Below are 27,951 nucleotides of genomic sequence, written 5' to 3'. Positions count from 1 at the left end.
AAAGGGTAATGGCTCTTGTCTTGACCTGCAACAAAGGCTCTTCCCTGCTTGCCTGGCTGCCTCAACACAAGCTAAGCTTTCTTGCCAACAGGATGCCAATGTGACACTTTCTTTTTCAGAGGTGACACATATTACTGGATGATCCTGTCCTTCTTGTTTGCCAGCCAGGACATCAACCAGAATCCCAGGTTCTTGACCAACATCACCCTGGGCTACAACATCCATGACAACTATTTCAATGCCAGACTGACTTCGGATGCCTTGCTAGACCTGCTCTCTCCTGGGCAGGCAAATGTCCCCAACTACAAGTGCGGAAGGCGGAATCACCTCTTGGCTGTTCTGGAAGGGATGGAATCTGACATCTCCATCCAGATTTCAACCATGTTGGGCATCTACAAAATCCCACAGGTGGGGAGGGAGTGGGTGGGAGAGGTGTTTGCAAGCTGAATCTTATTCTCCTTGGGGTTTTCTCCAAAGAAACCAAAAAGTTTCTCTGGAGACAACCATCCCAGAGTGCAGGACACGGAATAATGGGCTCAAGTGACAGGAAGCCAGATTCCAGCTGAACATCAGGAAAAATGTCCTGACTGTTAGAGCAATACAACAATGGAACCAGTTACCTTGGGAGGTGGTGGGCTCTCCCACACTGGAGGCATTCAAGATGAGGCTGGACAGCCACCTGTCAGGGATGCTTTGAATTGGATTCCTGCATTGAGCAGGGACAGGAGTTGGACTCGATGGTCTTGTAGATCCCTTCCAACCCTACTATTCTATGATTTTAAGTTCTCTACAGAACTTCAGTGGGAGCTTCTGGCCATGAAAACAGGTGATCAGGACCCACCCCTAAAAATCAAACATGTTCCTATTCCAGGTTCTGTTTGTTGGCCACATTCAATACTGCTGTTAAAGTGGGATGAACTGTTGGGAACTTGCTTCCTTTACAGAGATTCGGTAGATGGTCTGTAATTTTGGGCATCTTCAGTTTTCAATTTTCTATCATTATGAAGCCCAAACATTTATTTGCCATGAAATCAAACCTATTCCATTGAAATGAAGTATGGCACAGATCATGTCCATTTCACAGGTGTAATCTGGACAGGTTTCAGAAATGACTGATGAAGAACTGACACATTTAGTTCTGAAGGAAAACAAACCGCCCGTCTCTTCCTTACTTTGCCAGGTCAGTTATGCTTTTGTTTCGCATGCTCTAAGCGATAAAACTCAGTTCCCGTTTTTGTACCAAGTGATCCCCGAAGAAGGAGCCCAGTACCCAGGGATTGTCAAGCTGCTCCTGCATTTCAGATGGACGTTGATCGGTCTCGTTGCTCCGGACACCAACAACGGAGAGAGATGCGTGAGGGCCTTGACCCCTGAGCTCATCAGGAACAGTGTTTGTGTGGCTTTCTCACAAAGGATCTCAGGACTGAATACAAACAAAGTGAAGGTCCGTAATCCTTCATTCCACAAGTGGAGACAAGTCAACGTCTTTGTTTATTGTGCAGAGACTAGATACTTCTTACCCGGAATATATGTTATGCAACAAGCAGTAGAAATGGTGATGAAACCGATGGTAGGGAAAGTCTGGGTCACAACCGTTTTGTGGGACGTCACCTTGGATTTGATGTACAGGCAGCATATGTCGTTACGACATATCGATGGTATATTTTCCTTCATTATCCAGACAAATAAAAGGCCTAAATATGATAATTTTCTACCCTTTCTCTTTGCTATGAAGCTCTTTGTGGAGAAAGCATGTAGTTGTTCATACTCAAAGCATGCATTGTCTGTGAAAGGCTGGACAAGATGTAGGCAGAACGAGAAACTGGAGGCCCTGCCCCAAGAGGACATGGAGAGAATCCTGTCTCTTGACAGCCACATCATTTACAACACCATCCGGGCTGTGGCCCGTGCCTTGGATGCTGCTTATTCATCCAGATCCAAGAGGAGGGCGGTGGAGGGTGGAGGCAGGCTGGACGCTCAATGGCTACAGCCATGGCAGGTATCCCCTTTCCCATCGCCGATATCCCTGATGAACATGACAGTCAGTTGTACAATTCCAGAATACTTGCCTTCGATTTAGAATCTGGGAAAATAAGAAAATGAAGTGAAATGTTAGATGTTTATGGAATAAAACCAGCTGTGAAACTCCCCCTGACGCTCCCTCTATTGGCCCCCTTGGAGGACCCAGCCCATGTGGTCATAGCCCCATCGTTGGTGCAACTCCGCTGTGTCTGCACTGGCCCTGTTCTGTCAGGAACTGAGGTTCTTTGACAAGGCAACCATCACACCAGGTGGGTTCCATTCCCAGATTCTATTTAGAGGGAGAAACAACATGTGAACAGCAGAAAAAGACAAGGAAAGGAACACACAGGTATAATAAACTTATGCTTCTTTGGTTACTAACCCAACAGCAGTAACAGCCGTACTCCATAGCCAGTCAGCCCTGGTGCAGGGCACAATGACATGAGGCCTCTTGAGAATGTTAAGAGACCCACGCAGACATCTGAGTTGGATCCAGCCCTGAGGCATGGGAGATTCAAGCATGAAATGGGCAGAACTGAGAAATCAAGTGTGCTTTCTGTTTCCTCAGTGTTGGTGTTTTCTCTACGTTTGTAGCTTCACCCTTTTCTGAGAAACCCTGAGTTTTATAACAATTCTATGGACGGAATATATTTGGATGAGAATGGAGACCTGGCAGCCAACTTTGACATCATAAACTGGGTGATGTTTCCCAATACGTCTGTAATTAGAGTGAAATTTGGGAGAATGGAAAGACGGGCATCCCCAGAGCTCAAGTTCACCCTTGAGCAGGATGCCGTTGTGTGGCCCAAATGGCTCAACCAGGTGAGGAAGATAATTCCTTTCATTTCACGGAATGTATTTACCCTCTCTTAACCTCTAATATACAGTACTGTGCAAAAGTCTTAGGCCACCATTAGATTTGTTGTTTTAGCAATGGTATAATGACCATATATGATTATTTCTCAGTCTCTTCATTAGAATACAACCAGAAAATACAGGAAATTTGTATGCAGTATTCAACAATAGAAAAAAAATCAGAAAACTTCTTCTTTCTATGGAAGAAAAAACAGCTTCCATAGGCTAAAGTGGCAAGTATTTAGTGTGACCTCCCCTTACACTAGAGTAACAGCAGGCACCTGGCCAGGAATGGTCTTCGTGGAAGGGTAGCAGCCAAGAAACCACTTTTGCGGAAGGGGAGCAGGGTGAAAAGGCTAAGGTATGCTAAAGATCACAAAGATTGGAATGGGGATCAGTGGAAAAGAGAATTATGGAGTGATGAATCCAAGTTTGAAATGTTGGGGTCCAATCATCAACAATATGTGAGAAGAAGAGTTGGAGAGAGATGGACGAATGAGTGCTTGCGGCCTTCAGTAAAACATGGTGGAGGGTCTGTCCTGGTTTGGGGTTGCATTTCTGCCAGTGGTGTTGGCGATCTTGTCCATACTGATGGGATCATGAATGCTGAAAAGTACAAACAGGTTTTAATTCATCATGCCATTCCTTCTGGAAAGCGCCTGATTGGGAATGGTTTCATTTTTCAGCATGATAACGATCCCAAGCACCCTGCTAATGCAGTGAAATCATATTTAGCGAGGAAAACAGCTGATAAAACACTGACAGTCATGGACTGGCCTCCACAGAGTCCAGACCTGAATACTATAGAGGCAGTATGGGATCACCTGGACAGAGAAAGAAATAAAAGACAACCTACATCTAAAGAAGAACTCTGGGAAGTGCTGAAAGAAGCCTGGTATAATATACCAGAAGATTACTTCAGAAAACTTCAGGATAATATCCCCCAAAGAGTTCAAGATGTGCTAAGAGCCAAGGGAGGTCACACTAAATACTGACTTTTGCCTGCACACATTTCCTGTATTTTCTATTTGTATCTTAATACAGAGACAGAAAAATAATTATGGATGGTCATTAAAACTTGGCTAAAACAACAAAGCTGGTGGTGGCCTAAGACTTTTGCACAGTACTGTATGTATCAGGTTCTAGGTCAGCCTTCTGTGACCTGGTGCTCTCCAAATATGTTGGACTGCAACCAGTGCCGGCTCCAGGGTTCTGACTGGGCCCTTGGGCCACCACCTTCCTCCATGGGCTCCTCCCTCAGTGAGTCTACTGTCTCACCGCCATTGTCGCCAGCCGCTCTTGCTTCTCTCTCCTTCTTTACCACTTCCTTCCTTGACAGGCAGAGAGGCAGCGAGCAAGTGGGCAGTGGCATCTCCTGCTGCTCCTTCTCACCACCACTGTGAGGCACCAGGCTGGGGAAGGCGCTGCAGGTGGGGCTGCCCTTGAGTCCCTGTCAGGTCCACCTGGCAGATGTTCCTCCAAATCCCAGAGAGAGGAGAGCCTTTTCCCAGGTCTGCTTCCCAGCTGGGCACCAGGATTCTTCCTCAGTTCTTCAAATGTGGGGAGTGGTCTACTTGGTGTCCTTTGACATAGCACCACTAGTCAATCTGGCACTTGATGGACTACAAGAGGGCAGGTCCCACAAAATTGGACACAAGGGAAATAAGATACGAAGGGGAGGAGAAGCCTCAAGGGGAGGAACTGGGAACCCACAGGCCGTTCTTTCAGTTGCATGTGCTCAGGGTAAGTTACGGGCTTTGTGTTCAGTCCTAGAGGCCCTGTTGGGTCCTGTCCAACCCTGTCTTTCATTTCTGTTGATAAATTGTGCCTAACCACATTTTACTCAATGGCCCTGGTTTCTGTGCTTAGCCCCTGCCTCATTCTAGGTGTGTGGAAAGCTGTTGCCCTGGATTTGTCAAGGTAGTTCAGGAAGGAAAGCCAGTTTGCTGCTATGCCTGTGCTCCCTGCGCAGAAGGGACCATCTCCACTCGGGAAGGTGGGTGACGCCGGAGGAGAATGCAGCCCCTGAGGAGGAGGGCTAGCCCACATTGCCTGCTGTTATCTCCACTCACAGATAACAATATCGTTTCTTCCATGGATTTTGTCCTGCCCGCCGGAGGAATTCATGAAAGGTTCATGGGAGGAATGGGGAATATTGAGGCCCAGCAGGCCTGACCATGCCCTGCATGACATTAATGTGTCCTGCCCATCACACAGGAAAAAATATATTTGATGGAATGTAAAAGAACAGGAATTGCTAAGGAGGTCAGGGAGATGTTTCTCTTCTTCTTTCCAGATGCAGACCATTGCACCAAGTGTCCGGATGATCAGCATCCAAACAAGAAGCGAGATCAATGCATCCCTAAGGTTATAACTTTCCTGTCCTATAGAGAATATTTGGGGATCATCCTGGCTTCCTTTGCCCTATTCTTGTCCTTAACTGCAGGCTTTGTGTTAGGAATCTTCATAAAATACCTGGACACTCCAGTAGTCAAAGCCAACAACCGGGACCTCTCCTACATTCTCCTCGTCTCCCTTCTGCTTTCCTTCCTGTCCTCCTTCCTCTTCATTGGCCAGCCAAGGAAAGCGACCTGCTGCCTGCGACAAACAGTCTTTAGCATCATCTTCTCAGTTGCCATCTCTTCTCTCTTGGCCAAAACGGTCACTGTGGTGCTGGCCTTCCTAGCCACAAAGCCAGGGAACAGGGTGAGGGGATGGCTGGGGAAGAGTTTGGCCAACTCCATTGTCCTTTCCTGTTCCAGTGTCCAAGTTATCATCTGCACCATCTGGCTGGGAATCTCTCCCCCATTCCCAGACTCTGACATGCACTCCCAGCCTGGACAGATCATCCTGCAATGCAACGAAGGGTCTGTCGCCATGTTTTATGCTGCCCTTGGCTACATGGGCTTCCTGGCTGCCGTCTGCTTCACAGTGGCTTTCCTAGCCAGGAAGCTGCCTGGGGCCTTCAATGAAGCCAAGCTGATCACCTTCAGCATGCTGGTCTTCTGCAGCGTGTGGGTGTCCTTTGTGCCCACCTACCTGAGCACGAAGGGGAAATACATGGTGGCCGTGCAGGTCTTCTCCATCTTGGCCTCCAGTGCTGGCTTACTGGGCTGCATCTTTCTCCCCAAGTGCTACATGATTGTACTGAGGCCTGATCTGAATACAAAGGAGCATCTCATGATGAAAACTGAAGCATAAATTCGATTGATATAGTTTCCAAATACAGTGCTGTTCTGCTATTTCTGTGTGGTAGTCTGTGCCTGGCAAAAGAAGCTTCATTTCAACTTCAGAAAAGCACTGGAGAAAACCTTTTGCCATTTTAATTCTGCTCACTTTGTTTTTTTTTTAACTGTTATTTTCTGGCTTTTAATGCTCTCAGTTTTTAACCATTTTGAGGTTTTCCATTTTAAAACACTGGGCTCCTTTTCAGGCCAGAAGGTTTTATAATTTTTTTTTCTATGAATAGATATATAAGTAAATAAGGCAGAACTGTATATGGGACATAGGGTCATCACTCCTCTGTGGCTCAAGACACCAGCCCTAAAAGAATCACTAAGTAAATAGTTTTTCAGCAGCCGGTTAATTTTTGCCTTCCTGCTTAAATTGGAAGGGAGAAGAATTCTTAGTCCTGTTTACTCCCAGATTTACACCCTTTAGCCATTCAGCAGTCCATCTTAGTTCTTATAAGCCAGCAGTGACAGGATTTTTGGCAGTTGTGTTTTTAAAGGTGAGGTTCAGATTTTGGACATATATTCAGCATCCCAACAGCCCAATATTTAGGACTCTTGCGACTCAAAGAGGCCTGTGACTTTTTTTGCACATTGCAGCAGAAAGTCCTGGGTTGATTAACCCAGGAATTGTGTAATTGATTAACCCTGGAGTTAAGCACACAAGCCACCCAGTCATTGTTACTGCTTTTCATCAACTCCCCAGGAATGCCCCGTTCCTGGGTTGCTTTGTGACATGTGAGCCCGGAATCTCTGGATCGTTTATGGGTTATAGAACCCAGAGTTAACCCAAAAAGAAACCATGGTCCCCACAGAGTGGGCTCTCCCATCCTTCCATTATGAGGCTGCTCCCTCTGGTTGCCTCCAGCTGGTGACCATCCTGGGATGGGACCCCTTTGGGATGGATCCTGAAGCCATTGCACCGACAGGGCTCGACTCTGGCTCAGGCCAGGAACTCTACAAAGGACTCTTTCTTCGGGATGGGGAACAGAGGAGCCTCCCGTCATGGGGGCCTCGTTGCTCTCCCATGTTCAAACATTTGTCAGGGACAGCCATTTGTCAGGGATGCTCTGACTTGGATTCCTGCATTGAGCAGGAGGTTGGACTCGATGGCCTTGTAGGCCCCTTCCAACCCTACTATTCTATGATTCTATGATTTCTTTAAGGCCCCCAGTGTGCAAAAGACAGAGGTGAAGCCATCCCTGCCAAGACTGCACAAGAGAGGGGGGTTGGAATGGGGGTCAGGGAGACATCAGGGGTTAACAAAAGGGTCCGCTTTAGACAGGGTCAGAGGAGCTCCTGCCAGGGAACCTGAAATGGGAATTGGAATTCTTTTCCTCTCCTCCTTGGGCTGCAACCTGGAGCTCTTTCCCCCAGCAACAGCCTTGTCAGCCTCAGGGGCTTTTTCCCATTGCCCAAGCTTGCCCCAGACTGCCCAACCAACCCTTTTGGGGCCAGGACTGGATTAAACTGGGCGTCTCTCGCCTCAGTCGCCTGCTCCTCCATCTCCTGGCTGTCTCCACTGTGCGTGTCCCATACCCAGCCTTGGCAGAGGACCCAGAATGGCAGCAGGAGGAGGCCAAAGGGGCTTCCCTGGGGCCCCCACCTTTGTCTGGACCTGCTGCTCCAGGTGTGTGCTTAGCTTGGGCGAGGTGAGAAGGTGGCACCCTTGGGTCCCTCTGAGGGGCTGGACACGGGATGGCACGCACAAGGCTGGCAGGAGGGGCTGGACGGGGGCCAACTTGTTGCCCTTCAGAACTGCCCTGCCAGGCAGAATGCCAACAGGTGCATAAGAACATAAGAATAGCCATGCTGGATCAGACCAAGGGTCCATCTAGTCCAGCATTCTGCTCACACAGCCATCCAAGTTGGTGGCCATCACTATATCTTGTGGTAGAGAATTCCATAGTTTAATTACGTGTGGTTGGACCATAGATTTGTATAGGGGCAGTATGATCTAGACCCATTTCAGTCGGGCTTCAGGCCTGGGCATGGGACAGAAACGGCCTTGGTCGCCTTGGTGGATGATATGAGGAGGGCTCTGGATAGGGGTGAATGCTCCTTCCTTGTTCTCCTCGACCTCTCAGCAGCTTTTGATACCATTGACCACGGTATCCTCCTGGACCGCCTGGAGGGGTTGGGCATTGGAGACACTGTATTGTGGTGGTTCCGGTCCTTCCTCTCCGGCAGGTACCAGAGGGTAGCACTGGGAGAGGAGGTTTCGGACCCGTGGCCACTCACTTGTGGGGTGCCACAGGGTTCCATCCTCTCCCCGATGCTATTTAACATCTATGTGAAGCTGCTGGGGGCTATCATCAGGAGGTTTGGGGTGTGGTGTCATCAATATGCGGATGACACGCAGCTCTACCTCTCATTTAAATCTTCACCAAGGTTGGCCGTAGAATCCCTGTCCAAATGTCTGGAGACGGTGAGTGGCTGGATGGGGAGGAATAAGCTGAAGCTGAACCCTGACAAGACCGAGGTACTTTTGGTGGGAGACAAGAGGAGGCTGGGGGATGTTGACCTGGTGTTGAATGGGGTACGGCTACCCTTGAAAGACCAGGTCCGCAGCCTGGGGGTCATTTTGGACTCCCAGCTGTCCATGGAGGCTCAGGTGTCAGCTGTGAGCCGGACAGCGCTGTATCAACTCTATCTGATACGGCGGCTGCGCCCCTTCCTTCCCGACCATCTGCTCCCATCGGTAGTACATGCCCTGGTCTCCTCTCGTTTAGACTACTGTAATGCGCTCTACGTGGGGTTACCCTTGAAGACGGTTCGGAAGCTGCAGCTGGTACAGAACGTGGCGGCTCGCCTGATTAAAGGCAGCCGCTGGCGAGATCACATCACTCCAGTGCTGAAGGAGTTGCACTGGTTACCAGTTATTTTCCGGGCCAAATTCAAGGTGTTGCTTTTGACCTTTAAAACCCTATATGGTTCCGGCCCGGCCTATCTTAAGGAGTGCCTCCAGCAACACCAGACAGGCCACTTAACAAGATCAGCCTTGGATGGCCTTCTGTCTGTCCCATCAGCCAGGACAGCTAGACTGGTGGGGACGAGGGAGAGGGCCTTTTCTGTGGTGGCCCCCACTCTGTGGAACTCCCTCCCTAGGGAACTCCGTCATGCCCCCTCTTTAATGAGCTTCCATCGTGCATTAAAAACGTGGTTGTTCAGGCAGGCATTTGGGGTGGGTTAGGGTATTTAAAAAAAAAATTATGGTAGAATTTTATTGTTTTAAATTGTTTTATGGTGTGTTGTACATCGCCCAGAGTGGCTGGGTGACCAGCCAGATGGGCGATTAATAAATTCAATAAATAAATAAATAAATAAATAAATATGATATTGGCAGTTTCATTCTCAATTCCTTTTCTAATTATGCCTAACCTGGAGTTTGCCTTTTTTCACAGCAGCCGCACACTGGGTTGCCCATCTTCGCTGAGCTGTCCACCACAACCCCAAGATCTCTTACTTCGTCAGTCACTGCTAGTTCAGATCCCATCGGGTATTCGTGAACATTTTTCTTGCCCCAACGTGCATCACTTTACACTTGCTTACATTGAACCACATTTGCCATTTGGATTCCTCTTCTCCCATTTGGAGAGATCCTGTTGGAACTCTTCACAGTCTCTTTTTGTTTTAACCACCCTAAATAATTTGGTGTCACTCACTGGCAAACTTGTCATCTACCAGTGTGTGTTTCTTCTTTTGCCAGGTACTCAGTGACTTTCCGACAAGTGTATTTTTCTTGAAAATTACCTTGTAACCACTAATACATTTCTTTATTATCACATCTTGCATTTCAGACTGTTATTTATTTAGGCAAATCACTGTGAATTTCAGTATGCTTTATTCAGTGATTCAGGCCCAGCAGCCCATAGCTTACTTTCCCCCATGGATCTGAGAGCAGAATAAAGCTATTTTAAAACTTCTATTTTCTTGTTGGACAACAATGTATCACCAATCAGAGGAGTAAAGGGGTGGACCTGTAAGGATAAAACTGGATCTTTTCATTAAAAACAACAACAGCAATCATTGGCTAATGGCAGCAGATTTTCAAATACTATTATTATATAAGTAGACATGATTCAAATTAAAAAGTGATCTGGAAAAAAAAATCCATGCTTGTTAAAAACTTTAGGTGCCAAAATGAGGCACTTAAAACATTTCTGAGTGAAAATTTTGAGCATTATGATACATGAAGCTTGCAAAAATTATGAAGATAGTGACTTTAGAATCATTTTCAGTGTGTTCTTCCACTATAAAGGTGGTTGTAAGTATTTTGATTTGTTTTAATTTGTGGAGGATCCTGCAGCAACACTCCGCTCTCCAGGGTGTCAGTCGGGGGCAGGGGGGCTTTCCCAGCTGGGACCTTCTGCATGCAAAGCGAGGGCTGTACCACTGAGCTGCAGCCTCTCCCCTAACAGTAAATGGTTAATTTTTCAATGCCATTCAACTACATCTTGTGACTTCCTGCTAATCCCGCAACAAGTAACAGCAGTTTTACAGTAATTAGCAGTCAACCAACTGAGAGTGGAATCTGCTTGCGTGTCTCAGGGATGCTGTTCAAGGACAGCCTGCTCCAGGTGAATGCAGACAGCTGACCCTGGAGTGCATCTCACCCCCATTTGGGAAGGGGGTCGTCTGTATGGTCCTGCCAGGGGAGGCAGAGAATCTGACCAGTTTTCTGCCCCAAGGAAGGATAAGGATCATTTCAGCACTTGGCAGGATGAATCCCCCTCCCATCTCTCCACCCCACACAAGAAACAAATTAACAGGAACAGGGAAAGGAAGCCACTGCAGGGAGGTCATAGCAGGAGGAGCTCCAGGCTGCAGGTTCTCTTTTCTCGTTTTCACCCCCTTCCGTTCTGCATCTTCCAAGGAAAGAATTAAAGGAAAAAGCTTCAGTAGCTATCCAAAGAGCTGTTTTCCATGTTGGGACTCAGAGATGGAAGGTCTAGCTGATGAATGCTGGGAGGGAAAAGGTAGGAGAGAAGAAAATGAAAATGTATAGGAAAATACATGAATAAATAGGAAAACACATATTTGGATGTTGTGCAAGAAGTGAAGATGGTAGGAAATACTGACTTGCCCTGTGGCTTTCCCTTTCACCCCCTTCTCACTGCAGCCCCTCCCACCCCATCACCAATGAGTCAGAATGAATGATGGATGGTGCAGAATATCATTCTATGCAGGCAGGGGGTTGCAGCCAAATGAGGGAGACTCCCACCACCTCAGTCTGCTTGGATACTCTGCTGCTGACCCCAAAGTCATGATACTATTACAGACCACCTGCAAAGGGAGGCTCCATTTTTCTCCCTCTCTCAAAATACTAGAACCCGGGGTCATCCTGTGAAGCTGATTGGTGAGAGTTTCAGGACGGATGAAAGGAAGGACTTCTCCACACAGTGCAGAGTGAAAATATGGAATTCAATGTAGTGATGGGCACCAGTTTGAATGGCTTTAAAAGGGGGTTGGACAAATTCCTGGAGGAGAAGGCTATCCATGGCTACTAGTCCTGATGGCTACCGTCAGGGCAAGAAATATTGGAAACAAGGATAACTGTTTTGGCAGGTGGCCTCTGTACACCACCACACTGAAGTTGAAAGGGAACACACCCAGATGGGAGCGAAGTCAGGACTTCCAGCTGTAATTCAAGGGGTTTGACAAAAGTGGGGCACAAACCATTCAGGAAGGACAGCCAGTGGCATACGCACACACGTTGTTGGTGGCTCATAAGTAATGGAACAAGCCAACATCATTTCAAACTTAAGGGTCACCTTTAATACCTGGATGAAAATCCTTTGCAGTCAATGACTGCCTGAAGTCTGGAACCCATGGACATGTCCCAATGCTGAGTTTCCTCCCTCGAGATGCTTTGCCAGGCCTTCCTGCAGCTGCCTTCAGCTGCCGCTTGTTTGTGGGTCTTTCTGCCTTCAGTCTTGTCTTCAGTAAGTGAAAAGCATGCTCTGTTGGGTGGAGATCAGGTGACTGACTTGGCCATTGAAGAACATCCCACTTCTTTGCCTTGAGAAACTCTTGGGTAGCTTTTGCTGTATGTTTGGGGTCATTATCCGTCTGCAATATGAAGTGGCGTCCTATCAGTTTGGCAGCATCCGGCTGAATCTGAGCAGAAAGTATAGCCCTATACACTTCAGAATTCATCCTGCTGCTTTTATCAGCAGTCAGGTCATCCATAAACACCAGTGACCTGGTTCCATTGGCAGCCATACATGCCCATGCCATAACACTGCCTCCACCATGTTTGACAGATGATGTGGTATGCTTTGAATCATGAGCTGTTCCTTTCCTTCGCCATACTTTTCTCTTCCCATCATTCTGGCACAAGTTAATCTTGGTCTCATCAGTCCAAAGAATCTTATTCCAGAACTGGGCAGGCTTTCTTAGGTGTTTGCTGGCAAAGGCTAATCTGGCCTGTCTGTTCTTGAGCGTTACCCGTGGTTTGCACTTTGTTGTGAAGCCTCTGTATTTACATTCATAAAGTTATCTCTTGACTGTAGATGTTGACAATGACATGCCTACCTCCGCAAGAGCATTCTTGACCTGGCTAGATGTTGTGAAAGGGTTCCTCTTCACCATGAGCGGAATTCTGTGGTCATCCACTTTAGTTGTCTTCCGTGGTCTGCCAGGCCTTTTGCTGTTGCTGAGCTTGCCAGTTAATTCCTTCTTTTTCAGGATGTTCCAAACTGTTGTGTTGGACACTCCCACTGTTTTTGCTTTCTCTCTGATGGGTTTATTTTGTTTCCCCAGCCTACTGATGGCCTCCTTCACTCACATGGACACCTCTTTGGACCTCATGTTGGGGGTTCCAGTGAAGAGCTACCAAATGCAAATGTAACACTCAGAACCACCTCCAGGTAAGGATGTACGAAAGTCACTTACCTTTTTGAAGGGTGACATTCGTGGTGGGGGGGACGTGCTCCATACCTCCCCCCGATATCCTACCCTGGCTGGCTCCGCTCTGGGTGCATCCGCACGGCAGGTCTGTGGACGCAAATGGTAGCCGGCATAGCGGCCGCCAATTGTGTCCCTTTGCTGAGCCGTGATAGGCTACGTAAATATTTGCATAGCCTATCACGGCAAAAGTGGGGACGGAAATGGCAGCTGCTACGCCATTTGCGTCCCCGCTTATGCCATGATAGGCTACGTAAATATTTATGTAGCCTATCACGGCTCAGCGAAGGGGCGCAAATGCCATAGCGGCCACCGTTTGCATCCCTGCTTTTGCCGTGATAGGCTACGTAAATATTTACGTAGCCTATCATGGCTCAGTAAAGGGATGCAAATGGTGGCCATTTGCGTCCCTGCTCTGAGCCATGATAGGCTACGTAGATACTTACGTAGCCTATCACAGCTTGCCAGGGATGCAATTGGCGGCCGGCATACCGGCCGCCATTTGCGGCCACAGCCTGGCAGCCTCTGAAGCCGCTGGAGCCGCTGCTGCCACCGTAGCCACCGCTGCTGGAGCCACCGCCGGAGCTGCTGGAGCCACAGCCAGGTAGGCTCCATTTCGTGGGGTGGTGGGGTGGGTTGCTCCATTCCACCCCAGATTCTGGGGGGCCGAATTCACTGGAATTCGGCCTCCCTGGGATCTGTGGCAGAATTCTCTAACATCCCTACCTCCAGGCCTTTTATCTGCTTGATTGGTCATGGGGTACCCAGGAAACAGGTCACACCTGGCCATGCAGCTGCTTGTCAGCCATTTGTTCCATTACTTATGGGCCCCCAACGATGGGTGTGTGTGTGTATGCCACTGGCTGTCCTTCCTGAATGGTTAGTGCCCCACTTTTGTCAAACCCCTTGAATTACAGCTGAAAGTCCTGACTGCGCTCCCATCTGGGTGTGTTTCCTTTCAACTTCAATGTGGTGGTGTACAGAGGCCAACTGCCAAAACAGTATTTCTGGCCCTGACTGTATGTGCTACCTCCAGTACCAGAGGCAGTGAGCCTATGTTCACCAGTTGCTGGGGAAAATGGGCGGGAAGGTGCTGTTACGCTCATGCCCTGCTTGTGGGTTCCTGGTCTACAGCTGGTTGGCCACTATGTGAACAGAATGCTGGACTAGACGGACCCTTGGTCTGATCCAGCATGCACCTGAGGAAATGGGCCCTCCCCATAAAAGGTTCTGCTCCAGTAAATCTGCAAGCCTTCAGACTCCCCCAAGACACTTGGTAGTTTCTGTTGCAACAGGCTAACAGGGCAGCTTCAGTAGAACTGCACCGCGGAGACTGGTTTTCTGTGGTCATTTTAAAACATTTGTAAGCTGCTTCAGAAAAGTGTTTTTGGAAAGACAGGATAAAAATAAACATAAGCAATTCAGGTTGGGGAGGGAGGTGCGGAGAGACCTTACCTGCAGGCTGTTGGATGGGAGTAGCTAAAGAGAGAGAAAGAGAGACGGAGATCCTGTTAAATCCATGGAGGGTTGTTGAACTGCTGCCCCTAAAAGCATAAGAGTCTCATCCTTCTTTTCTCTGCCAAGCCAAAATCCGGTACTGTTGCAGAACACAGCCTGCCTTCCCTTCTCAGCAGATGAACTGACCTCTACCTGAGGGGGATCTTTCCAAGCAAACCCTCCTCAGAGGCCTCCTGTTGTCCTGGCGGATGGGATGGCACTGAAGCACAAGGACCCCCTTCCTGGGGTCAGAAGCTCCCCGAAGACCCTGTGCAGAATCTGTGCAACTTTCAGCACAAACATTTTGGGTAGGGAAGGGGCTGCAGCTCAGCGCTCCTTTCCATATAGAAGGTCCACCCAGGTTCAATCCTGGCATCTCCAGTTAAGAGAGAACGCCAGGGAGGAGGTGATGGGAGAGATCCTTCTCTTTCTGCCCAAGAGCCTGGAGAACCATGGCCAGTCAGGGCAGGCAGCAATAATACCTCCCATTTCCACAGCACTTTCAAGTGATCTAAAACTGACAACAACAACAACAACAACCTTGATAGGTAAGCCAGTGTTACTATCCCCCATATTACAAGTGGGAGGAATGAGGCTGAGAGAGAGCAGCTTGCCTAAGGCCACCTGGTGAGTTTATGGCAGAGGCAAGATTCAAACTGGGGACTTCCTGCTTCTCAGCTCAGTCACTTAGCTACTATGCTAGGAGGATGGTGCGCTCTCTCCTTGGATCAGGCCCCATGGACCTTTTAGAAGGGCCGTATCCAGGTGGATCCTGGGGGAGCAGAAGCTGGGAGATTCCTGGGTAGCTTCTGCTGGGAGATGAGGAGTGGGAGGAGAGCAGAGAGCCCTTATCGAAAATTCTTTTATCCACTCCCCACAATGTTTCTCGGGGGCCACCCATTTCTCTGTTTGTCTGTGTGTGTGTGTGTGTGTGTCTCTCTCACATACACACACACTCCATTACCTTCCTTGCTCTTCATGTAGAGGGAGAGTCCCACGGCCACAAAGACCACACCCAGCACGGCCCCCATGACCCCGGTCCACACTTTGCTCCTGGCAGAGTCCGACCTCCGTGGCTCTGTGGAAGGAGGAGAAGGATCAGGCCAGGCCTCTCAGCCTCCCAGTTTCACAAGGAGGATGCGTTAAAGGCACGCAGGGTATTTTTCAGTCCCCCTGGCTGCCCCCTCAAGGGCTCACAGATGCCAGCCCAGGCTGTGAGCTCTGCATGGCTGCCTTCCCATAAAGATCCCCCAGGGGAGGGGAAGTCATATGATTTCCAAGATCCTTTCTGAAGCAGTAACCTGGGAGTGAGGGAAGGTGTCGGGAGCAAATGGGGGCCAACGAGGAACAAAAAGGCTTCAGCCGAGGGACGAGAAACTGCCCGTAAGACACTGAAATAAAGCTATAACTTACTGACAGATGTGGGATCTTTGTACAGGCTGATTATGGATGAAATGGGAGTTCAACACACAACAGCCTGCAGTGCCTCTCATTCCAGGGGGATTTATGGAGTTTGTGAATTCCTATTCTGGGCAAATTCGAAACCCCATCCATGTGTGTTGGAGACCCTCGGCCATCCAAAGGTCTCCCGCTACTCCCCCCAAAGACGCCGCCCGTTCTCCCTTGCTGCCCTGGGTGCTCCGAACTGCCTTGCAGCAGGACACCTGCCTGACACCACCTCGCCGACTCCCTCCACACCCCTCCTCAGAACCCACATTCTCCCTGAAGACCTTTGCACAGCACCCTCATTCCCAGGCCCTGTAACTAAGCTAAAGCACGTGCTGCTGGGACAACCACGTCTTGCTTTCTCGTTCCCTGAAATAACCACATATCACTAGTCCTGACTCCATGCCCCCCCCATAAGAAGAGCCCTGAGGCTGGATCAGACCAAGGGACTCTCTAGTCCAGCATTCAGTTCTCACAGTGGCCAACCAGATGCCCGGATGGGAAGTCAACGAACAGCACAAGAGTGCAATGGCATCCTCCCAATCCAATCCACTTCCCCAGGAATTGGTATTCAGAGTCTTGCTGCCTCTGATACTTAGGGGAATATGCAGCCACAGTGACTATGCATTATCATGAAGGTGGCACAGCTCAAGACGTTGGTTCTCATTATGAACATCCCTGAGAACAGGACACCCTTGGAGAATGTGGGGGCCTTCCTGCCTCCTGACCAGGAGAGACACAGGAATGTGGAATTCCCACCCCATCTGCAGATTTATGTCTCTAGGGGAAAGGGGGAGGGAGGGAGGCTCGTACCCCAGTGCATGGTGATGGGCGTCTCCAGGCTGTTCTGATCCACCTGGCAGGTGTAGACGTCTCCGTGCTGGGGTGTCGTCTCCAGCATCACCCGGGTCTGGTACGTCCAGTCTCCGTTGTGGAGCTCTTCTCCATACAGCACCCCTTCCTTCTCCTCCTGCCCGTTCTTCAGCCACTTGATCTCAATCTCCAAGGGGTAAAATCCTGTCACGGTGCAAAGCAGCAGGGTGTGGGGGGAGATGGGGTCTTCCTTGGTGGGGGAGATGTTGACTGTGGGCTTAGCTGGAAGGAAAGAAGCAGGATGTTTGTGAGAGACACAGAGAAGCTGAGACAGAATAAGAAAGGAACATGTTATCATGCTGCTAGTTGATTTGCGTTGCTCAGATTAGAAAGAGGGGGTAAAGTTGGGGGGCAGCCCCAGTGCCTTTTGTGATTTCCCCCCAGTTACTGTTTTTTGGAAGTCTACTGAGTGGCCAGGGGAGCTAAAACAAGTGTGACATGCAAGGAAGTCTGCAGATTTTTTTCCTGTTCCCTCCTCATCCCTTTATCCTTGTGTGTCTCATCTTCTTATACATAAATATATGACCTTCATATATAAATATATTCCCATGATCTAAAATATTTGTCCTATGCTGAAATCTTACACATTTCTACTCAGAGTCAGAGGTAAGCCCCACTGACTCCATAGGGACTTACTTGCAGGTAAGTGGGCACAGGATTGACATTCGCATCTAGGATTTTTCACGCCCTTACTGTTATCTTTAGCTATAGGTGTTTTTCTTTAGGTGATATCTGCTTTTTCTTTAACCTTGAAAATGAAAATAATTTTTTTGAAAAAAGAGTCAAGGAATGGCTTTAGACGATGCAAGATTTTGCACTCAAGGCAGAACTATGTGCCTTTTCCCCCCATTTCCATAGTTGCACACAACATTGGGAGCCCTTTGAGACAGCTTCACTGGCTTCCCATCTGTTTCCGGGCACAATTCAAAGTGCAGGCTATGACCTATTAAGCCCTATATGGCTCCGGTCCAGGTTATCTGAAAGACCGTATCCTCCCTTATGAACCTGCCCGTGTCCTGAGATCCTCTGGGGAGGCCCTTCTCTCAGTCCCACCTCTGTCACAGGCACGTTTGGTGGGAACCCGGGAGAGGGCCTTCTCAGTGGCTGCCCCATGGCTGTGGAACACCCTTCCCAGGGAAGCTAGGATGGCTCCCTCCTTGATGTGTTCCCAGAGGCAGGCTAAAAACATTCTTGTTCCAGCAGGCTTTTGGGACATAGTTGGAACCTGGGGGTGAGCTGCTAAAATGCAGTTTTAATTAAAATGCAGTTTTAATATATAATTTTAATTGTATTGTGGTTTTATTTATTTATTAAATTTCTTAATCGCCCATCTGGCCGGTCACCCAACCACTCTGGGCGATGTACAACAGTACAATTTAAAACAGTACAATTACACATTAAACATTATTTAAAAATACCCTAACCCACCCCAAATGCCTGCCTGAATAACCAAGTTTTCAGTGCATGGTGGAAGCTCATTAAAGAGGGGGCATGGCGGAGTTCCCTAGGGAGGGAGTTCCACAGAGTGGGGGCCACCACAGAGAAGACCCCCTCCCTCATCCTCACCAGCCTAGCTGTCCTGGCTGATGGGACAGAGAGAAGGCCATCCAAGGCTGATCTTGTTGAGCAGCCTGTCTGGTGTTGCTGGAGGTGCTTCTTGAGATAAATTAAAATTATATTTTAACATTTGTATATTTTCATATGTTTTAACTGTATATGTTTTAATGTCTATAAGCTGCCTTGTGTCCCAGTACTGGGGAAAAGGTGGGGTATAACAACAACAATGATGATGTTAGACACTTTTGGTCTTATTTATGAACCACCATTCCAGAATGGATATTAATTCTTATAAAGGTCTTTCACTGCTGTTGTGAGATGCCATTTGGTGTCCTTGTTTGGAGTGACTATTGCGGTTTGACTACTTTTAAAAAATCACATTTACTGTTATTATTACTTCTGCATTTGCAAAAATATTTTTTTTAAACTAGTGAATAAATAAACCTGTCTTCTTTGGCTGTATTTCAGCCATTTACGGTACAATCCTGTGCACGTCTTCTCAGAGGTAAGTCCCACTGTGTACAATGGGGATTGATCCCAGGAAAGTGGGTACAGAATTGCTGCCTAAATGTCAGTAACACCACAATCAAGCTTTCCCTTCCAGAGGTTACCGATAAAACTTGAAGATAAATAGGTGAAAGAATAGCAGAGAATATTATCCCAATTTATTTGGAATAAGGAAAAAATGAAACCTCCAAGGATAAAGTAGATAATATTGTAGGATGGAAGATGAAAAGGTGGGGTGCAATCCTAGCATGTTTAGGCAGAAAAAGTCCTACGACTTCCAGTGTTCCCTGGCCAGCCATGCTGTAGGACTTTCTTTAAGTCTAAACATGCATAGGATTGCAACATGAATGTATCTAATGTAAAGGTTTCTTATTATGAAGATTGCCTGGATTGGTTTCTTGGCTGGATAACTTGATGGGATGTTCACATGTTATATTCAATGCATGTTCAGTGTATGTATGTTTGTTTGTTTTAAATTCATTTCTATACCGCCAAATAATAGCCAAAGCTCTCTGGGCGGTTCACAAAAATTAAAGCGAAAAAACACAGGATAGAACAATGTAAAATATGAAAGCATTAAATCACAATATAACAGCCAGAATAAGGCCTAGCAGCAATGCAGAGATTTAAAATACAGATTTAATATCAAAGCTAAAATACCAGGTAGCTAAAATGCTAAATACTGTGAAAATAAAAAGGTCTTCACCTGGCATCGGAAGGAGTACAACATCGGTGCCAGGTGCACCTCTCTAGGGAGCTCATTCCACAGCTGGGGTGCCACAGCAAAAAAGGCCCTCTTCCCGGTCGCCACCCGCCTGACTTCCTTTGGCAGGGCTCCAAGCCGTTAAGGGCTTTGAATGTTAAAACCAGCACTTTGAATCAGGCCCAGAAATGGACTGGCAGCCGTAAACATACAGTCAATCTCTACACCTGTTCAGTTATTCACACGTAATGTTCAAGGTGTGTACAATCTGTGCGTAGCCCATGCTTCAGTTATTGCTCCCAGCGTCGTTAGAAGAACAGTAAGTCTAGCACGCCTGTGCTTGCTGGCACTGGGTGGGTTTATCACCCTTCCACCCTCTCTTTCTAGATCCAGCTGCTGGAGAGGCTCAGTCAGTCCTCCTCTTGGACCTGGTGGTCTTGCAGGCCCCTTCCAACCCTACTCTTCTGTGACTCCAGCAGTCCAGCCTTGCCCAAGAGGAGAAAGCTGCTCCAGAGGGAAGGCCCTCAGGCTCGGTGTTATTCACAGCCTGCTTGGCCTGTTGTTAGGATACAAGCAACTAACCAGGAAGATTTCGATTCCTGCACAGGAACTCTGCAACAAATATGAAAGGGCTGTGAGCTCATTGTCTTCTCCTCCTCCTCCTCCTCCTCTCCTCCTCCCCCTCTCTTCTTCTTCCTCCCCTCCTCCTCCCCTCCTCCTCTCCACCTCCTCATTTTGTCCACCTCCTCCCCTGCCCTCCCCTCCTCCCCCTCTTCTCCTCCCCTCCCCTACTCTTCCTCCTCCTCCTCTCCTCCTCCTTCTCTTTTCTTCTCTTCTCCTCCCCTCCTCCTCCTCTCCACCTCCTCATTTTGTCCCCCTCCTCCCCTCCCCTCCTCTTCTCCTCCCCTCCCTACTCTTCCTCCTCCTCTCCTCCTCCTCTCTCCTCCTCCTCCTCCTCCTCTCCTCCTCCTTCTCTTCTCTTCTCTTCTCTTCTCTTCTCTTCTCTTCCCCTTCTCTTCCTCCTCCTCTCCTCCTCCTCCTCCTTCTCTCTTCTTCCTCCCCTCCTCCTCCTCTCCACCTCCTCATTTTGTCCTCCTACCCTCCCCCTCTTCTCCTCCCCTCCCTACTCTCCCTCCCCCTCTCCTCCTCCTCCTCCCTTCTTCTGCTTCTGCTTCTTCTGCTGTGCACCCTATTAATAGCTAAAGGAAACTGTGACTTCCTTGCTGCTACGGAGCAATAGCAACCAGACCATCAACACTATCAAGAGTATTACTATCATCTGACTGTGTATTACCGTTGTGTGTTTCAATGAGAATTATTTCTTTTATTTCAATATGCATTTAAATCTGATGTCTGTTGTTGTCTCTTTCCTTTGTTATTGCAAATATGGGTGGGAATCACACTGTCAGAAGAGACGGAACCCGCCCACCTCTCCTACCTAACGCAGCGATGTTGTGGGTTACGTGTGCACACGGATGGCTGGTCTGCACACTCGTGGAGTTGTTCACATCTAATGGAGGGCGCATCTTTTCATACAGGGTTTCTCAGTAATAAAAAAATAATGCTAACAACAACTGCTGGAATGGCATGTGTTGCTGTTGTTTTCCTTGAGGGCAAGGTTGTTTTCTAACTAGTTTATTTAGTATCTGTCAGGTGATCTTCCATGCACTGCAGGGAAATCTCTTTATAAAGCTCTTTTTAAATATGATTTTTTAGAAGTTACAGGAGAAAGTAGAGTGCACTCCTCCATTATAACAACAACAACAACAACAACAACAACAACAACAATTGTACTTTGCATTTATCACAGCCATTGAGTAAGGGTTCGGTGCTGTTATTCCATCCCTTTGGCCCCAAATTAAACCCTACATTAAAGGAGAAAGAGGGTGCTGCCCACAATAAGGGGTGACACGGCTGCTTCTGCCCTGCTCCCCCTGGAAATTGGGGATGGAGTGTGTGTGTGTGTGTGGGGGGGGCAAGATCTGGTCGCAGCTGCTATGGGAACCCATGGGGGGGGCTCTGAGGGAGGGGCTGGGGGCGAAGGAGGACCCGCGGAAGAGGTGGGCATGGGGAAGGGCAAGGACGCTGGCTCAGTGGGAGGGGGCTGCAGAGAAGAGGGGGTCCCCCCTCCCCCCTGGACAGACTCACTTTTCCTGCCGAGCACACGCGCTGTCGCAGCCTCCGCGTAGTTCTGTGGGCAGCCCACCGCCACGTTGAGCGCGAAGGCCTGCATCAGGGCCTTGTCGCTGTTCCATATCCGGACGTTGTGCTTCGCCCACTCCGCGTCGGCGCTGAACTCGCCCTGGTTGCTGTCGTAGTGGGCGTAGTTCTGCCTGCCATAGATTTGCTTGTAGGAAAATTGCATCCGCGGCGTCTCATTGCTGTAGTGGCACTCATACTTATTCTGGAGCAGGAAATGGGGGGCTGCAGGGGGAGGAGGATGGGGGGGTCCGTCAGGAAAAGTGGGGGGTAGAGGGAGGCTCATGCAGAGCTCAGGCTCCACTGCATAATGAGGAGAGCCCCGAATTCGGTTGCCATGTTGCCTGTGACTTACCCAGCTTCAAGCCACTCTAGCACTATCCCCTGGACCAGATGGCCAGCTTTCATTTCAAGGGAAACTCAAGCCTCTAGCCCTTGTTGAACCACAGAACAAAGTCCCGGCTTCCTTCCTTCCCTTTTTTTAAAGTCAAGGCTCTAGCCCTCATGGAACCAGAGAGGAAAGGGCGAGATGCTCAGGCAGGCACCCTCCTATCCAATCATCTTGGGAGAAAGGAGCCTGCCCCCAACTTTCAGCACCTTTAGCCAATGAGGGAAGTCACAGCTAGGACCGTCAGCTGTAGAGATTTTAAAAGGGTAGACAGACACGCACCTTGTCCAGACAAGGGAGTTCCTGGTTCATTATGACACATACCCTTTTTTGCCTTCCCTGGTGGAAAACTAATTGCTCCAGATAGAAAACAACACCAGAAGCTTCAGGATTTTACTGCTGCTGTGACAAGGCATTAGCAGATCCCCTTCCCAAGGCAGAGACGAGGGCAGGACAACCCTGGACACTCCTCTGCTTGCTTTCAGTAAGCCTGTGATCAAATGAAAGCACATCTCTCCCCATTTGGCCTGGCCTTGCCTTCCCTTTTCTCTGCTGCTTCCACAGTGCCCAGTTTTGGATTGGAAGCTCCCTGGGGCAGGGACCTCCCTTCTTGTGCTCTGTAAAATCTGAGGCACACTGCGAATGCAAGATATCTACAAGGAGGGAGGGGTATCCAACTACTGTCTCCCTCCTCATGACAGAACATCATCTGTGACTCTCCATAAGATTGGGGCATCTCTGAGTTAGATGGGGGGCAACTATGGGGGGGGGCTGCAGGGAAGAGGAGAGGAAGGAAAATGCAACATTCGCTGTAATCGGGGGTGTCTCTACGAGCAACTTATTCTGAGCTGGCTGCGTTTGGATGTCGTTAGGGATACATGACATCCTGGCCATCTCGCAGCCACTCCAGAGTTTTGTGCCGAAAAACTGGCTCTTCCGAGACTACTTTTAATCCAGTTGTTTTCCTTAATTCGGCTGGTCTGCATTTCTGTTTTGGTGTGCCCCACCCACCGCCTTTACTCCAGCATGACAGCCCTGCCCAGGGGTGTGTCTTTCGCCTCACTGACCCCAGTCAAGGGGTGTTTCCCCACTGTTTTCCCCGCCTGTGTTTCCCCTCTGTTTCTGCCATTTCAGGGCTGGTCATCATTCTGTGCTACCTCATGGCATTTAGTTCACCTTGCCTACCACTACACTCTGGTGGCCCTCCCCGCAAAGTATAGGTGTGCTCTGGGCAGCCTCTAACTTCTTTTTAAAAAATTAAGTGTTAAATCGAAATAGCGCTCTTGTCGGCAGTACCTACACCCCCCCCCCCATCTCGCTATCTTGGTATGTCACTATAGCGTATTTGCCCAGCAATACCTATATCCCGTATCTCACTACCTCACTATGCTACTATTTGGGGGCATAGCTATTACTAGACAAATGTATAATAGTGACCTAGTGACATTAAAAAAACCCTCTGTAGGTGTGATTTTTAAAAACCCTCCTTTCCGGAAGGGTGATTTCTTTCATGTCTCTATGCCTCTATCATGCATTTGCTCTATCACGCAATTGCGCTATCATAATTGTGCCAGTTTTTAGGATTGATAATACAATCCTATATATCTTTACCCAGAATTCAGTCCCACTATGTTCAATTGCCAACTGGGCTTTCTCCCAGGTAAGTGCGCATAGGACTGCAGCCTTAGCTGCCTTCCCAAGGTGTCGGCAAATTAATCTCAAAGCCAGGCATTTTAATTAAATAATTAATTCCTTAGATTTATATCCCACCCAACTGACAAATGGCATCAGGGCATTGAGAATCATTCGATGCATCTTATCTTTGTTCATCCCCTTCATGGATCACTGCCTTGTTGTGGCGAAGGGGCTTGCGTAACTCAGTGAAGCCATAAGCTATGCCTTTCAGGGCCACCCAAGACGGACAGGTCATGGCGGAGAGTCCTGACAAAATGTGGTCCACTGGAGAAGGAAATGGCAACCCACTCCAGTATTCTTGCCAAGAAAACCCCATGGAACGTATCACAAGGCTAAAAGAGATGACGCCGGAAGATGAGCCCCTCAGGTCGGAAGGTGTCCAATATACTACTGGGGAAGACCAGAGGGAATTTCCAAGTAGTGCCAGAAAGAGTGAAGCGGCTGGGCCAAACCCGAAAGGACACTCAGCTGTGGATGTGTCTGGTGGTGAAAAGAAAGTCTGATGCTGTAAAGCTAGATGGCATCACCGATGCAATGAATATGGACTTGAGCATACTCCGGGAGAGAGTGGAGGACCGGAAGGCCTGGTGTGCTATGGTCCATGGGCTCACGAAGAGTCGGACACGACTGAACAACAACAACAACAACAACAACAACAATCTTTGTTCATGTATGTCCATGCGTGCACATTATCAGAAATCATGCAATGCACAGATGGTCATTTTGCATGCGTGGGTGGCTGGTTTTGAACTATTCACAGCGTATTGTAAGACCATCATGTGTTTTCAGCTATATCTGCTCTTAGCTTCCTTTGATTATGTTTCTATTCCACCTTGTGGATGGAAGCTGGAATTTGGACCTGACATCTGAGAAGTGTGTGATAATGTGTGCATTGGGAGGTGGGGGCACCGAGCATAGGTGGGGCGGGGGGGGCACAATTTTCTGACTTGCCTCCAGCCGGCCCTGGACACCTCCCTCCAAATAACAGTTTGAGTAGACCTTGTTTCAGGTTTCCTTGTCCTGGAGGGCAGAAGGGAAAGATGCCCGGAAGGTAGCCATGGCCGGGCAGCAGGGTGTGCTCCCTCCCCCCACAAAAAAATAATGCAGCAGCAAAGGGAGGAGTTCCCTCCCCCCCCCTCTCAGGTCCCTTTTTATGTGACAAAAAAAAACATTCTTGTTTTGCTTTTGAACATTGAAAAGTCCATGGAGGAAGAAGCTTCTGCCTACAGTTCAGGGCCTGATTGAGACTTGGAAGGGGACTGAAGGGGCTGCCAGTGAAGCAGGGGGAACTTCGCTGCAAGCTGAGGGGTGTTTTGTAGGAGGAGCTTTGGCTGATGGTCCCAACCAGCCTCCGTCCCAGCAGTGGACTACACTGCAGGGCTGCCTCAAGCCCTTCTCTCATAGCCAAAGACCCCTCCATTCTGGAAGATGCATAGTAACACCAATCTGCACTGCAGGGTTGTCCTACACTATTCTCTCAGCCTGATCTCCAACCTGCAATGTAAGGAAAACAGCATTGGACCACCCAGCAAGGTTGTTGTTAGTGACTCCCTCAGCCAAACCCACAACCGGCAATCAGGACATAAAACATAGCATCTCAAGAAAATGTCTTGGGCCAGCCCTGATACCATCCCATCCAACTCAAGGGAGGGGGCCGTGGAGTGGGTTTCAGCAGTGCCTTCCCAGGACCACCACCGGAAAGCCTTGCCGGGGGGGTCCCCTCTTCCAACCCACGACTCCCCTGCTCTGAATGCTACCCACATTGGGAATGGGGGTGGGAGTTCAGAAGGGCAGTGGAAGGAGGGGTTTGGGGCCATCATCTCTTTCCTGGCAAGGCTTTTCTGCCTTTCAACATTGCATGGCAGTCAGGCATTCAACAGGTGTTGACATCTGTCATTACTGTGCTTCCAGGCTGGGAATGTTGAGCCCACACCGGACTTCTGCCCACCCCCACCCCTTGGCTGTTACAAGGACAGGAATCCTGGAAGGTGGGGGTGAGAGGGGATGGAGCCCCCCCCCCGGGGCTTACAGAGGGTCAAGTAAGGATTTGGGGAAGCCCTGAATGGGGAAGGGGAGGGAGAAAGGGAGAGAGGGCCCGGGAACAAGATCTCTGCCTAAAATACAGGATTGTCTGCCAGTGATGCAGCAAAGAAGCCCACCTCCAGAGGAAGCCAAGAAATTCAAATCCCCACTCAGTCGTGGAACTCCCTTGTTTCTGTGTGTGTGTGTGAGTGGGACGGGGGGATGGGGATTCAGTGGGGAGGAGTCCAAACAGTGCCTTCCTGCAACCAGCACGGGCACCCCTTGGTCTGATCCAGCACCAGGGCTCTTCGTATGGTCTTCATCCCAGCAGGGGGGTTCCCTCGGGCAGAAGTCCCACTCTGAAGTCCACTCCCATCGGGAAATGGGGTGGAGAGGGGGGGGGTGATTGGGAAAAGCTCTGAAAGGGAGGGGATTGGGGCCCCCCCCTGCCTCCCTAGCAGGGCATGTCTGCCCTTAACAGCTGTGTGCCAGGCAGAGATCCAACAGGTGGTGATGTCCCTCATCACTGCACCTCCCTGCTGGGAATGTTAGGTCCAGGTTGGACTTCTGCCCGTCCCCTTGGCCTTTGAAAGGACTCTTGGCTGATGCCAGGGCCGGTGGTGAGTGTGGACGGAAGAGCATCCCCCCCACTTCTGGTGATCTTTTCTCAAGAGGAGGCTGCCAAGGGGAGAGCCTGCAGGGCCAAAGACCTGCGGGATCTGTGTGTGTGTGTGTGTGTGTGGTATTTTTGTCCCCTTTGTGTGTCCCCCGGCCCCACCGGAGAAGTCTCCTTTCTCCACCTTTGGCAGCTGCAGCTGTTGTAGCACACTACTGCAGAGATGAGAGCTGCTTCCTCTGTTGAACCTCTGCCTGCCGCGCAGCTCTTGAAGGCAATGCCACCCCTGCTGCCAGTGGGGAGGGGGAAAGTCTTGTGAGCTTCCAGGAGGCAACTGGGCCACCACACTTGTCGAAAGAGGGTGGAACTAGAAGGACCTTTTTGGCCTGATCCAGCACGGGCAGTCTGTAAGGGGGGCATTTCACCCCCCCCACACACACACACACCTCTTCCCCAGAGTCCTTCCCTGCCCAGGCCTTCCTTTCCCTTCCACCCGCTCCCTCTTCCCCTCTCTTTCAAAGGGTCCTCCTTGGGGCAAGGGCAAACTTTCCAGAACAGGCAATGGGGGGGGGAGCTTCTAGGGGCTCCCACTCCTCTTTTCCACCCACCCCCTTGGATCTTTCTTGTCCCCTTTCTCTCCAGATAGATGGTGGGGATCTCTACACCTCAAGTGTATTGCGCGTTCATGGTTGTTCACTCGCTGAATTGTGCGGGTCCATTACACATCATTGTTGTCCAGTCATTATCCCACTATTTCCTCCCACCTATCCCGTGTTTTCCTCAAATGGAAAAAACAGGGTATTTTCCCCAGCCCACGGAACAGGAGAGCCATGATCTCCCCGTGAAATTCTCCCACTGCGGAAGAAACCGCTCTGCCTGCCTGCTGGGGGCGCTTGTGTTCGGTTGTTGGGGGGCGGTCAGGATGAGGAAGGCATTGAGGATGGGAGCCGGGCACGCAGGAGCAGATTCGACAGGCGCGAGGGCAAGAATCGCCGCTGATTGCGTCCGCTGCCTCTGCATTTCTCAGTCGGAGGGAGAAGAGGGTAAAAGGCCTCCCTGCAACGAAGGGAGACACATCTGATCCCCCACCCCACCAAGCTCAGAAGCAACGTCCTCTGTTGTTTCAGAGCGCCCTATTAAGTTCAGTGGGGCTTACCCGAGGGTTGCAGACTTGTGGGGTGATCTTATGTCTACTCAAAAGTAAGTCCCATTGAGTTCAGTGAGGCTTACTCCCAAGTAAGTAAGTGCCCAGGACTGGGGCCGCAAGACGGAAGGTGCGTCCTCTATTCAAACCATGTGGCTAATCCCGAAAGTGGGGGCCGGGGGGGGGGTAGTGAGCGTGTGTAAAGGGAGTCCACTGTGATCCTGCATTTAAAACAGAAGCAGACAGCCCCTTTTTAAATGCAGGATTGTAGGCTGGGGTAGAAATGCC

General features: G+C 49.4%; 2 protein-coding genes and 1 long non-coding RNA gene across 4 annotated transcripts in view; 2 read left to right on the top strand and 1 right to left on the bottom strand.

The window, feature by feature from the left end:
- The first annotated feature begins 2,622 nt into the window (after positions 1-2,622).
- LOC146356692 (vomeronasal type-2 receptor 26-like) lies at positions 2,623-6,078 on the top strand. Its single transcript, XM_084830263.1, has 3 exons — positions 2,623-2,844; positions 4,747-4,873; positions 5,174-6,078. Exons 1-3 carry the CDS (start codon positions 2,659-2,661, stop codon positions 6,076-6,078), a joined length of 1,218 nt encoding a protein of 405 aa, XP_084686389.1. The 5' UTR covers positions 2,623-2,658.
- Positions 6,079-9,851: 3,773 nt separating this feature from the next.
- Positions 9,852-27,951, bottom strand: part of LOC146356691 (HLA class II histocompatibility antigen, DR beta 4 chain-like) — an 18,371-nt gene continuing 271 nt past the window's right edge. The window contains exons 1-6 of one of the 2 annotated variants that reach the window (XM_084841272.1): positions 22,154-22,382; positions 21,748-22,023; positions 16,773-17,054; positions 15,478-15,591; positions 14,472-14,495; positions 9,852-11,072 (exon numbers count right to left, since the gene is read on the bottom strand). In XM_084841272.1, coding sequence (XP_084697398.1) covers positions 11,059-11,072; positions 14,472-14,495; positions 15,478-15,591; positions 16,773-17,054; positions 21,748-21,964 — 651 coding nt within the window. In that variant the 5' untranslated portion in view covers positions 21,965-22,023; positions 22,154-22,382 and the 3' untranslated portion in view covers positions 9,852-11,058. Of the gene's footprint in view, positions 11,073-14,471; positions 14,496-15,477; positions 15,592-16,772; positions 17,055-21,747; positions 22,024-22,153; positions 22,383-27,951 lie in introns of those variants that run through there. The other variant, XM_084841270.1, reaches the window with a different exon arrangement.
- LOC146356690 (uncharacterized) overlaps positions 27,432-27,951 on the top strand; it is a 14,471-nt gene continuing 13,951 nt past the window's right edge. The window contains exon 1 of the long non-coding RNA XR_014788676.1: positions 27,432-27,562. This is a non-coding gene — a long non-coding RNA (uncharacterized LOC146356690). The remainder of the gene's footprint in view (positions 27,563-27,951) is intronic.

Source organism: Heloderma suspectum, chromosome 2 (genome assembly GCF_057233095.1).
Source record: "Heloderma suspectum isolate Gila_16-S chromosome 2, 16-S_ref, whole genome shotgun sequence".
Lineage (NCBI taxonomy): Eukaryota > Metazoa > Chordata > Lepidosauria > Squamata > Helodermatidae > Heloderma > Heloderma suspectum.
Note: the sequence above shows the minus strand (reverse complement) of the source record. Positions and strands in the feature narration are given on the sequence as shown.